The 12,285-nt window shown below is 39.9% G+C and overlaps 1 protein-coding gene across 1 annotated transcript; it reads right to left on the bottom strand.

Moving 5' to 3' along the window:
- Positions 1 to 4,520: 4,520 nt before the first annotated feature.
- On the bottom strand, positions 4,521 to 7,267 carry tmem174 (transmembrane protein 174). The gene is given in 4 exon segments (XM_044095964.1): positions 4,521 to 4,622; positions 5,964 to 5,970; positions 6,667 to 6,731; positions 6,734 to 7,267. Coding segments are annotated over 4 exon segments (708 nt in total).
- Positions 7,268 to 12,285: the final 5,018 nt, after the last annotated feature.

Here is a 12,285-nt window from a genome sequence, read left to right as displayed (position 1 = left end):
CTGACCCCGTCCTTGCGGGGGGTCAAAGGGCACCCGGAGACTCCTGGATGGCTCGCCACTCAGTCAGCACATACGACGACCATCTATACACACACACACAACCACATTGGAGGCCTACTTAAAGAGACCAATTAACCTACAGTAGTGTTTGAAACTGTGACGTATGGCTGGGGTTTGAACCCAGGACCTGTGGATTCATACACTATTATTTTTTTTCTTTTCATATTCTCTCCAATGCAAATATCAATGTATTGGATTTGGATTTTATATGACATATCAATTCAAAGTAACATCACCATGAAGTTGGGGGGGCAGGGGAGGAGTCTTTTCATGAACTGAAAAGTGTGGCATGCAGGTCGATGTGTTCAGCTATAGATTCTCTGACACGCCTGAGAAAATGATCTAATGCGACATATTGCATTCAGATGTCAATGCAATAATAAAAACAACGTCAATGCAAAAACATCTTTACACAAACTTATACGTCTAACGGAAAATAAAATGGCCGATGAATTTCCTTCAAGTCAAGAAGGAAGCAGGAAGTACAAGTAAACGAGATCTGGCGGGGGCAAAAACAACAACAACAACAACAACAAAAACCCTGTCAGATGTACTTTTACAGTAGCAGAGAGGAGCAGAAGGCAGCATGAGAACCTCACCGCGTTTCCCTGCGTCCTGGAAAGCGGCCGCCTTCGCGCACCGGGGCGCAGAGCCCCCGCTCGCTGGGTGGTGACACCGCTGCCGAGAAACCGGCGGCTGCAAACGGAGCGGCGGGAAGATAATTTAGTTTTGAGTGGTTTCACGTGTGCTTCATAAACAACAAAGTTTTCCTGCGCCTCCAGCGTGTTTCCCTGCAAACATGGAATCCATTTGCCCCCCTCTTCCTCTTTCTCCTCTTCCTCCTCCTCCTCCCCACTACCACAGACCCCATCTCCACCCAGAGTCTGTTGTGGCAGCTCAGGCCTTCTGAGAGACGACAGAAAACAGGTGCAGACTGAGCTTTGGGCTCTTTTTGATACTTTCAGAAAAAAAAAAAAAAAAAAAAAAAAATATATATATATATATATATATATATATATATATAAATCGCAAATAAAGAAATATTCTAATAAAATAAGAGTTGCTATCTCCTTGTTTATAAAACTTTGTTCAACTTTTTTGGTTTTATTTAAAACCCTTTTTGCCCTTATTTATTTTACTTATACGAGGTTAGTTAGTTAGTTAGTTAGTTAGTTAGTTAGTTAGTTAGTTAGTTAGTTAGTTAGTTAGTTAGTTAGTTAGTTAGTTAGTTAGTTAGTTAGTTAGTTAGTTAGTTAGTTAGTTAGTATTTACTATGGTATTTTTATCTGTCATAACGAAAATGCACCATTTAGTTACCTGTTTGTTAATTTGCTAGTTAGTTTTATTTTGTGTGTATTTTAGATATCACGGTTAAATTTCTGATATTTTCATCTATGAAAAGAGGCATAGAAATAAAAGCGAACTTAGTTACCTTTTTTTCCGCCCTCTTCGTTCTTTGCCTCTGTTAATGAAATTCAAGTTGAACAAGCTGAGACTGCTAGCAAGAAACAACAACAACAAAATAAATTACATAGCCAGTGGTTTAAAAGTTTGGTTACATAAAGCAAAGCCACTTAAAAATCAACGAGCCGATTAGTGGTTTTATTAGCCTGAATATGGCAAAATTGAAATCTGCCAATAATAGAGGAATTTGAAATCGTTAAACCCTGCAGCTTTGGGGCCAAATACTGTGAACATTTCCTTTGTTGAAGTTTATTTGGAGACAATATCCCAGAAAGTGAGCGTATCACAGGTTGAAATTTCAGGCGCAAATAATACTTATTTTAACAACAAAGATAACTATGTTTTTTTTTCTTTTTTCCTTCCTTAAATCAAAGTAAATATTTATGAACTGAATAACGGAGTTGAGTGTGTTCCTATGCTTCATCGATATAAACGTGTGGTTTCGAATAATCGTCCGCAGCCTTTCATCAGTCAAAACAAAGTCTCTTGTTGAACGCAGCGCACACAATGAGCTCAAGTTACAGCCCAAAACACCAGATCTGGCTGTTTGCGAGCTTCACAGGCCAAGCGTTACTGTATGTGTGTGCGTGTGTGTGTGTGTGTGCGTGGGTGCGCGTGTGTGTGTGTGCGCAGCTGCAACAATGGAAACACAAAGTGTGCGGCAACTAAAGCCCTCCCCGCGCCACAGCGCAGGGTCACTGCTAATTGCCGCAGGGATTAACTGACCCTTTGGTATTTTTTTTAATAAAAAAAAAAGGATTTTAAATTTTTTTTTTTTCTATAAATGCCATATTAGATGTTGTTTCCAAATCCGTCCACAAATGTTCAGCCGCATGGGAGCACATGTGCTTCTCCTGGTAGCCATAAGGCCTCCCGCATAATCAGAAACTCCTAAAAAAGAAAGAAAAAAGAAGTGATTAAGAAAAGCGGAATGAGAGAATGACATGTCTGCTCCAGCAGAGGAATAGGGAAACACTTGTTGCCTTTTGACAACAATTGACTCACCTTGTAAACGTCTCAGCACATTAAAGGAAGAAATCCCAGTTCATTTATTGGCTGTTTATCCTTTCACATAATATTCTTAAACCATCGTTAGTCTCTTAAAGTAGTCCTGCTATCACTAACGCTCTATTGCCAACCACAAATTAATAAAACTTAATTTAATATTTTTAAAATTCTCTCTGATTCTCTTCTTTTTCTTCTTTTTAAATTATTATAATTATTATTATTTTGGCAAATGTTTCGACATCTTTCATGCGGAGTTATTATCCGTCAGCACGTTCCGTAATGGCTTCATAAATTGTCTCCAAACTCTCGAAAACGGGGCAATAATGGGGCCTTTTTGGCCACCCGCATTTTACTGTGCTGTAAAAATAATGGAAGTCATATTGAGCTGCGGTTTCAGATGTGCTCTGGCACACGGCGAGAAACCTGAAGGAGGTCCTGAGAAGTTTTCAAAAATATGAATTTCTTACTGATTTTTATTATTATTATTACTAAATGCGTGGATCACGGCTTAAAACTTTTTGAAAAATACTTGCCTTTTTCCGCCCGTCGCACTGTTAGAGTGTTGCTTTATTTGTGCTCCAACCTTTTATATATATATATATATATATATATATATATATATATATATATATATATATATATATATATATATATATATATATATATATATATATATATATATATAAATATATATATATATATATATATATACACATATATGTATGGAATAATATGGAACTGAGCAGAATACACAAATTGTCACTATGCTGTCCATCTGTATTACGTTTCAACACAAACAAGGATAATTTATGTATTTTTATTTCAAAAAATAATAATTAAAACTTGAAGCTTGAGTTAAGACAATCCGCAACCATATATTTTTTATTGTGGTAATAACAATAATACATAAAAAAAGAACAATATAATATCTTATCATATATTGCTTGTTATCTAACTTTGTCAAATGGGTTTTTTGCTGTCTATATTTGTCCAAGTTTCTCTTGGAAAATGTGTGTTTAATACCACTGGGACATTTCCTGGTTTTAAAAAATAAATGAATAAAAAATATTGTCAAATAAAATTTTAAATCTGTAGTCGTTGGTGGTGGTGGGGGGGACAACCCGACCTGACCTCCCTGAGGGAACAGAAAAGATTCGCTCAGTGTTTCTGCCCCCGTGTGGTGCAGTGACACTTTGACTTACTCCACAAACTCAAGATGTTTAAGAGCTCAACCGTCCCCCAAAATAAAATAAAATACAAATATATATATATATATGCTAGTCAATGGGTTCATGAGGACACTGCTGTGATCGTGACTGTTAAAGGTTTTGTTTTTTTCTTTCACTCAAATTAAGCACAACTTAACTTTTCAAACACTGAGTACTTTGTCAGTTTCCAGGCACAAGTTTTTGCTCTTTCCTACATCATGAAAGGCCAGAAATCACAACCATATGACAATTATGTTTAGTTCCTTTCCTTTTAACAATCGTTTTTAGAACAGATTTTTAAAAATGTCTTTCTTTATTTATTTTGTTGGTTTTTTTACGAGCCTCCTTGTAGGTTTGTGCAAGCACCAGCAGAGAGAAAGTGAATGATAAGTGTGTGTTTGTGTGTCTTAAACAGATGTTCCGGAGCTGATTATGCCGATACGTTTCAGTTTATTTATTTATTTATTTATTTATTTATTTATTATCTTTTTTATTTAAAAAAAAGCTTTTTCAACAAGAAGTCCCCCGTCCTTGTGGATTTCACGACCTGTATTCATGCGGTATTTCATCTTTTCACGACAGCAGTTGTGTGATCAAATTCAGCAGGAGTCCCAGTTGTACTGCCGCCGGAAAGACACTCCACGAACGTTTTACTGAAAAGACGTGATACTCAGCATATATATAATCGTGTTTTGTTTTGTTTTTTTGTAACCTGCTAGAAGGAAAAGGAACAACGTCGTCAGTGTAAGCTTTGACGTCGCCCACCGGATGCTCTGACATTTAAGCCGAATCGTGTTTGGGAGTCAAAGGGTGAATGTCTTCGTAGGCAGGTGGTTGTTTAGAACAGGTGGACCCGTTCCCTTTCGCTTTCCGTCTTCGGTGCTTTACGGTAAAAAAAAAAAAACACAACAAAGACAAGCTAGAAGTTGAGGGAGGAAAAACTGGCAAACATCCAAATGTTTGCAGGCTCAATTGGTTATGCTTAAACCCCTGCTGCCCTTTCAAAGAAAAACACAGAGGTGGAGCGATTTGGCATTAACTCCTGGAAACGCAGTAAATCGCAGGTCAGGAGCTGGGGGTGGGCAGGAGGGGGCCAGCGGCTGAGTTGGCATGTTCGTGCGACCGAAGCTGCAGTTTATAGTCGTCCCAGGTTAACTGTATTATTCCCCGCTGTCTGCTTGTGTTAAAGAGATCTGCTCGCCCGGAGACCTGCTGGGAGTAATTGTCTAAAAGCAATAAAAGAAAGTGAAAACCAGGAATGCAGCTCTGTGTTTATAGCGAGAAGACTCTCTGCAGGCTGTTTGATTGGCTTTCAAATAGACGGCCCTGCAATTAGCGAAAGAAAAACTGAACCTCGGATTGTGCAGAAGGAACAGGTGGGAAAAATAAAAGCCGTTTAATTCGACTCAAAAGCTGGTGGCTCTTTAAAAAAAAAAAAAAAATTGCCAAGACATGCATGCAAAACAAAATGGCCGTGGTATAATCTTGTGTTCCTGGAAGACTGATTATTTGAAGAAATGTCCGCCATTTCGGGTCAGATTGTGACCCGTAGTCCAGCGATGCAAAGTTTATTTTAAGAAATATCAGGATTGTTTTTGCTACCTGTTTTAGAGCAGCGACCAGATTTCAGCTGCCGAACAGCAAAAAGGAAAGCAAAGCTTACACTATGTGTGCAACGTTAGTCAAAAATGTCACCATGCGTTTGGTGAGAAGTCCCAAACCACAGAGCCAAGCGCAAAACTGATCTGGAAGTAAATTAAACAATTTGCGATTTACCAGCATGCCCACTTAAAGAGCTTGTATGCTTATCGGGTTTCTCCCATTCTTCCATTCATTAAGCCTGTCGCGTTTGCTAAGTGCCTCGCAAAAGTATACATGTTTTCATGTTGAAACCGCAAACTGCAGTGTACTCCATCAGGGTTTTATGTAAAAAAATAAATAAATTATAAACTTGCATGTGATTCCAAAGTGGAAGGAAAATATTAGACATTATTCAATTATTTTCTCAAACAGCAAAGTGGAAAAAGTGGCACGATGGCTGAAAGATGATCTAGTTGGCGAGGCTTTTTGCTTTTGTTTTAATCTGGGACAGACACGTATGTCGGATTTAATTCATTTCATTTCATTTCCCATTGGAATCAGTAAAGTATTTTTTCAATTACTGAATTGAATTTGAGGATGAATTTGCATTACTGTCACAAATATTCGCATATCCCAGCTGACCTCAGTTCTACCAAAGATATACAGGAAACATAAAATAAGAGTGAGTAAAACATGAAAAAGAAGTAAGAAAACATGACCTGTAGAAAACAGGACTGCTAAGATGAAAGTTGTGCACTTAAACATTATTTTTTCAATCAAATCAGTTTTTTTAATGGACACTGCCAAATTACGTCAATGTGAAAAGATGTTGAGTATTATTCAAGTTCAAGAAGTACCCATCAAATGCAGAGACAAATATTGCATTAATATCTTAACAGATTTTTAATGGGTGGTTTTATTAATACATCCTGCCACTTCGTAGACATTTGCGATATCGAAATGGCCCAGAATGAAAAATGGATGAAAAGTGTGAGTGTGGGGTGAGAGTTCACCCTCCAACAGAACAAAGTCGATAGAAATATACCCCAAAAGACTCGCAGCTCTTAACTGGAGGGAATAAATGATCAATTCAGTGGGGGGGGGGGATACAAAAATATGCCACATATTTCATATTTGTCTGGTATGATATGTTCACAAACAAGACTTAACACTTCATTTCCACTTTGCAATCATAGACTCCTTTCTGTCAGCCAAAACATAAAATACAAATCAAATAATCTGTCATTTTTATCACAAAATGCAGAAAAAGGTCCAGGGTTATGGACACTTGTGCGAGGCACTGAATGCAAACTTGGGATTCAAATAAAGTTGATCGGTTGCCTGCTTCTGCGACCTGCTTCTGCGACCTGCCTCTGCGCTGTGCGGTGTTCGGTGTACGGTCTTCTGCCGTAAACGTCGTTCAAGCGGCACAGAGATTCGTACGCAGGCAGAAGGTTTACGTTGCCGCCACTCACAGAGCTTCCGGGCCGAGGATCGTCTTGTGGTTGTGCTTCCTGGGTCACGAAGTCATAAGCAGGTGGAATACACAGCTGTGTCGTGGTGCCCTGTAACAACACCGGCGGATGTGTGGAATGAACCCCTACTGGGTGACCTCTTGAGTTTCGTTCCCGCACAGGAACAACATATTTCTCTTCCTCCTGTCGCCTGCGAGGCCAACAGGACGCCAAATTAAACCCGCAGACGCTGGAGAGCATGAAGGTACTTCCGACGGAGATCAGGATGGGGCCCAGAAGTTGGGTCCACTGAAAGCTGAGAAGAGCTTGGTAGTAATGCCAGCCCAGGGCCGTGAAGGTGACACCCACCATCACCAGTAAGACTCCGGACAGCAACAGGGCAGCTCCGGTTTTCTCACTGTCCATCAAACCGTCTGGTAGATGTGGATGTGAAACTGGATTGCTGGTTTCCACATGCCTCTGTCCCAACATTTTAGTTTTAGAGGAATCTCAAGAGTCCTCCTTGGTGCATCGGCTAATCTATCTTCACATCAGGAACACCGTCTTCCACAGAGACCGGCAAAGTGAAATGAATGAACACCAAGTAACTCTGGATTTCCAGTCAAGACGACAAGTTGTAAATTAACTTTCCATTACATATCGCTGGTTAAATGAAAATAGAGTGTGCACAAATGTGGACAACGTGACTGAATAAGAGCCAGTCCTTCCTGCTGGACAATGTGTGAAAACCTCTGAAACGGTGGAGGATTAAACTGTATGCATTAACGCTGACACCAAATAAACTTACTCTCTGTCACTGTTTCAGTTGTTTTCAGGTTTTTTGTTATTGCTGAAACTGTAGAAATAAATGAGCAAGTTCATGGAAGTAGTTCTTATTTTTTATTTTTTTTTCCAACTTTTGATTTCTAATGTTAAAAGCTAATACAATTTGCCCTCTAGACTGGATTAGTGTAGCTGCAGAGGAAGTTAGCAGCAAGAGAACAGCTGAAATCGAGAAAAACTAGAGGACTGCAGAAACATTCCAGATGCCAGAACCAGCTTCCAGATAAAAACCACAACTGCTTTTATTTGGACTTTTTTTTTTTTAAGTGGAAACTTTATCTGTTGCTACTGGCAACAGATCACACTCTGACGGTCCAGAAATCATTCTAGCATGTTAAGCTAAAGGGCTCACGCTCCCCTCACGAAGGCAAGTGATCTACATCCAACAGCTACACGTCCCAGTGGAAGAGCTGCTGGACTCCATCCAAGATGTCTGCTGAGGTTGGATGTTTTGTTTTTTTCACCGCGACCTGAAGGAGGGGAAGAGCTCACGCTGTTTCATGACAACTTATATATATATATAAGCACTTGTTTTTCAAGAACAAGAAGTCATTTTGATGACTTCGGCTCAGGGAAAGTATACTTTTTGTTAGTTTCCCCTGCTTTTATGTGTTCTACCTACATATGCCCTTGTTTATTCTGACTCTGCAGTCGTGGTCTTTGGCTGCTCAGCCTGAGGGGCAGCAGAACCGTCTGCAAACAGTCTGACATGTGTTTGCACAGTGCGGTAAGAAAGGATAAAAAATATTCACATGTGTTCATTGAATTCTAATTCCAAATGCAAACAGTGACATGCAGACATGTTGTTCAAAGACCTACATGAAAGCACGTCCTCATGATGTTGCATGTAGCAAACCCCGCTAATCAAGGAGCAAGGATAATGCTTATGGCAAAGCAAAACAAAAGGGGTCTTCGGGAGGGGGAGGGACAACTGATTATCGTGCACACAATACCAGAAAGTGATCAGATCTAACCTGTGTGCGTCCCACTGTTTACCAAAGCCCCAGCTCATTTCACTTGATGCTAATGAACAAGGGGACAGGCACAAAGGGCCCATATGAGAGCTGTGTTTAAAGAAACCTCCTGGAATTGCAGCTGTGCAGATTCTTTCAATTAGCAAACTCCAAATATTTATGGAGAGAACATTTCCTCTCTGGAAGGAAGGAAGGAAGGAAGGTTCTGTGTGTGCTTGTCTCCTGTTGACTCACTCCTGGGTCCATTGATCCCTTGAGCTCAAGGTTTGTTTAGCTGCAGGCCTGCAATCCTCCTTTGAAAACGTATCTGCTTGGTACCTTGACAATGAACCTTTGAGAACAGAGTTTATCTACACTGTGCACATCTATGGTATTCGGTAATTTTACAACACGTCAAGAAAGACGTGCTGCAAAACGCTGATGATATTGGAGAGAAAACAAGGCACAAAATGTCGGAGAACCTTCACTTCATTCAAAACCCCAATTGTCTCAAATTATGTTTACTTTCCACAAGTCTATTTGGACAGTTTACCTAAAACAGGATGGCCTAGTCCAGTCCTTGAGAGCTACAATCCTGCATCTTCTAGACACATCCATGCTCTAGCACACACTTCAGAACAGCAGAAGTCTGGTAATGAATCCTTTACTTGATTCATGTCCATCAAAAAAATGTTCAATCTTTCAAAAATCTGTTTTTTCCAGTAGACAATCAGACGAGCGGCATCTAAGATGCAGTTTGGTCGATCATAAGTCTCAAATCTTGTCCTCTGTACATGTAAGCTTGCATCAAGATGGTTTAGATTACAGAATCACCTTGGTGGAGGTGTGAAGTAGGACTCAGAGGGTAACACAGGGCCTTGTGTATTAATTAGTGTCAGTACATGAAGGCTAAAATGCATTGGTGGCTGAGCTCTTCGCTGCATCCTTACCAGTGGGGTTAGGGTTAGCAGCCCTTCTAACCCTACCCCTTAAACACAAGAAATGATGTGAAATCTTTGCTTTTACCTTAAATCCATGAGCCATTTGGTTTCTCGAATAGTTCTTCATAACTGCACCCCCCAAATTCAATCTTCAACCAATAAAGGCCTGGTAATCCCACGGTTGGCGATTCAGAGGTGTAAAGGCAGAGAGATGACTGCAGTTTTTCACAGGTTTTGTCTTTAGGTGTTAATAAGGTTGTTGGTTTAGTTTGTTAAAGATGGAAATTCACAAATCCTATAGAAATGGCCCAGCATCCATCTTTCCCTTTGAAGCACCTCGACTGATTTAGCCCTTTGTTTTGGGTAAAGAAACGGTGGAAAGACGAGTTGGATTTGATCTGAGTTGAGGATTTCTTCCTTTCACCCACAACCAAACAAGGTGAGAAAGTAAACAACAAGGAACGTTTTGGCTTTCAACTCCCATCCGGATAAAGAAAAAAGCGATTCAAGTAGTTTTCACAGGCTCTACACATGTATGTGTAGTCGGTTACCACAGCTAGACGTTTGTTTGCTTCTCCATCAACATCGCTCAGACATTTTCGGAACGGCAGATTCCGCTGGTATGTTAACAGCTCCAAAGGTCCACCACAGGAATTAAAATATGATCGTTTCTCAGTCATCGCCTTCTCCCAAACACACACACACACTCACACACACACACACACACACACACACAAATGATGACAAATAGCCTGTGACGTGCCTCTGTGAACATGGCACGGAAGGGTCCACTACTATCCAGGGCTGCCACTGGATTACAGGCTGCTGGCGTTTTTATTGGCTTAAATTCGTCCGCAAGTGAGTCCTTTCAACGGTGAAAAACAAAAATCCCCTTTACAGTAGAACCAGTAGTGTAACAGTTTCTGCTCGCTGCTGCCAGAGAGCAGCGATGCAATTAGGCGAACTCATTATCTCCGTCTGACCTTGGGGTTATGGTTTCACATGACTCAGCGGCTCACTGTTGCAAACAGACAGAAGGGGTTCCTCATTTTGAAATCAGCTATTTGTGAAAGCTTGATCTAATTACTTCCAGCTCCAGACATCCAGGAAATCTTTGCATGTGTGTTTGTGTAAGCTTAATTTAAAATTCAAGTTGTGTTATGATGGAAAATCCTTTTCTTTTTTTTTTAAAGAAAAGACTTCATCCCAGCGAAGGCAGACCTCAGTGATGGAAAAAATGTCCTCTCTCGAAAAGAACTGGTGTGGGGCGTAGATCCAAATATTGTTAAGTTTTACCACAAGTTGCGGCTTTACAGCTGAAATCCATCATACTAGGTGAGTGATTTTAAAATGAGTTTATTTCTTTGAAGATTTACCTGTGAGCAGGACAGGATTGGAAATGTCTGCTTGAATTTTGCTATCTATTAAAACATACAAAGTCTGTTCAGGAGTGTCAAGACCTTCTGTAAAAATCTAATTTCTTTATATCATCTTTAATGAATCTCTTGTTAGATGTTTAGGTCCAGGAATTACAAGAAAACAATCTGCTTGATTAGCAGTAAAGCAAATGCTCTGCTAGTGTCAGCCACATAGGAAAGAAAAAAAATAAATGAGAAAAAGACGGTCATGATTTAGGGTAACAGTTGAAACAAATATGCTTGCTGGGTGGAAAAATGTGAAAGATTTCCTTGGACGAAAGTTTGACAAGTTCAGGGTTTGAGTTATTTTAAAGAGGTCCTCTGGGTTCTGGAATGAGCAGGACAGGAATCCATATTAACGCAATAAACTTACTCTATTGCTTATTTGTTCAGATGGTTTTCCTCGTGGTGAGGAGGAAGATCAAATGGACACATCACTTTCAAATTGTCTGTAAACGTTACTGATGTCGGTCTTGCTCTCTGGATGGGAGAATAACTCAGTTCTATGGCTCCAGTGGGCCTTTGAACAAACACAACTGTGTGGTGAACAACAAAGAGCAAATGCTTTCGTTCTCTCTGCTCAGACCATTTCACGGGGCCGATCCTAAGGCCTGGCCTCTCAGTCAACACCAGACAGACATTGACCACGTCAACGGAAACAGTTCGGCGCAGTACCTCTTCGCAGAGCTGCGGCTGAAAGGTACGTTGATGTCAAAGGCACAGTGAATCGACAAATTCAAGTACGGTCATGATACACGTGACCAGCCGGTGTGCGATGGTTGATAATGGCCGACTATGTCACAGACAGTGACGGCAAAGTTACTTTGACAAAGTGTTGGTAAAGCTGCCTGGATAGCTTTACCAACACGTTCAGACAAGGTGCGATGAAAGTGTCATGGCTTGTGATGTACACTGTATTTAACGGGCTCTAACTTCACCCTGTTCTGAGTGACCATTTTGAAGACCTTTTACTGCTTATGTACTTTGTACTGTTAAGAGTTCGGCTTTTGTTTTTGTTGGTTTTTTTTTTCAGATTTATGAGTTATTTTTTTGTTTTTCTGATAACTGATCCCTAAGCCAGTATTTCAACACTTATACTTTTTACTTATTTTATTATTATTATTTATTCTGTATTACTTTAAAAGTTGCAAATGAAATTTTCATCAGCAGCAGAGATTAGAATCTGTTCCTATTGTGATTCATCTCTATAAAGGAACATGGGATCTGTATTATTTTTGAAAAAGTAACTTAGTTAGATTATTGGCTACTTGATTTGGAGAGTAACTAAGTTACATTAAAAGTAACTTTTTCTAGTTACTTTCAGCAGCTGCTAACAGCAACGCTCCACCACCTGT

Source organism: Gambusia affinis, linkage group LG17 (assembly GCF_019740435.1).
Source record: "Gambusia affinis linkage group LG17, SWU_Gaff_1.0, whole genome shotgun sequence".
Taxonomy (NCBI): domain Eukaryota; kingdom Metazoa; phylum Chordata; class Actinopteri; order Cyprinodontiformes; family Poeciliidae; genus Gambusia; species Gambusia affinis.
This window is presented reverse-complemented; position numbering and strand designations above follow the sequence as displayed.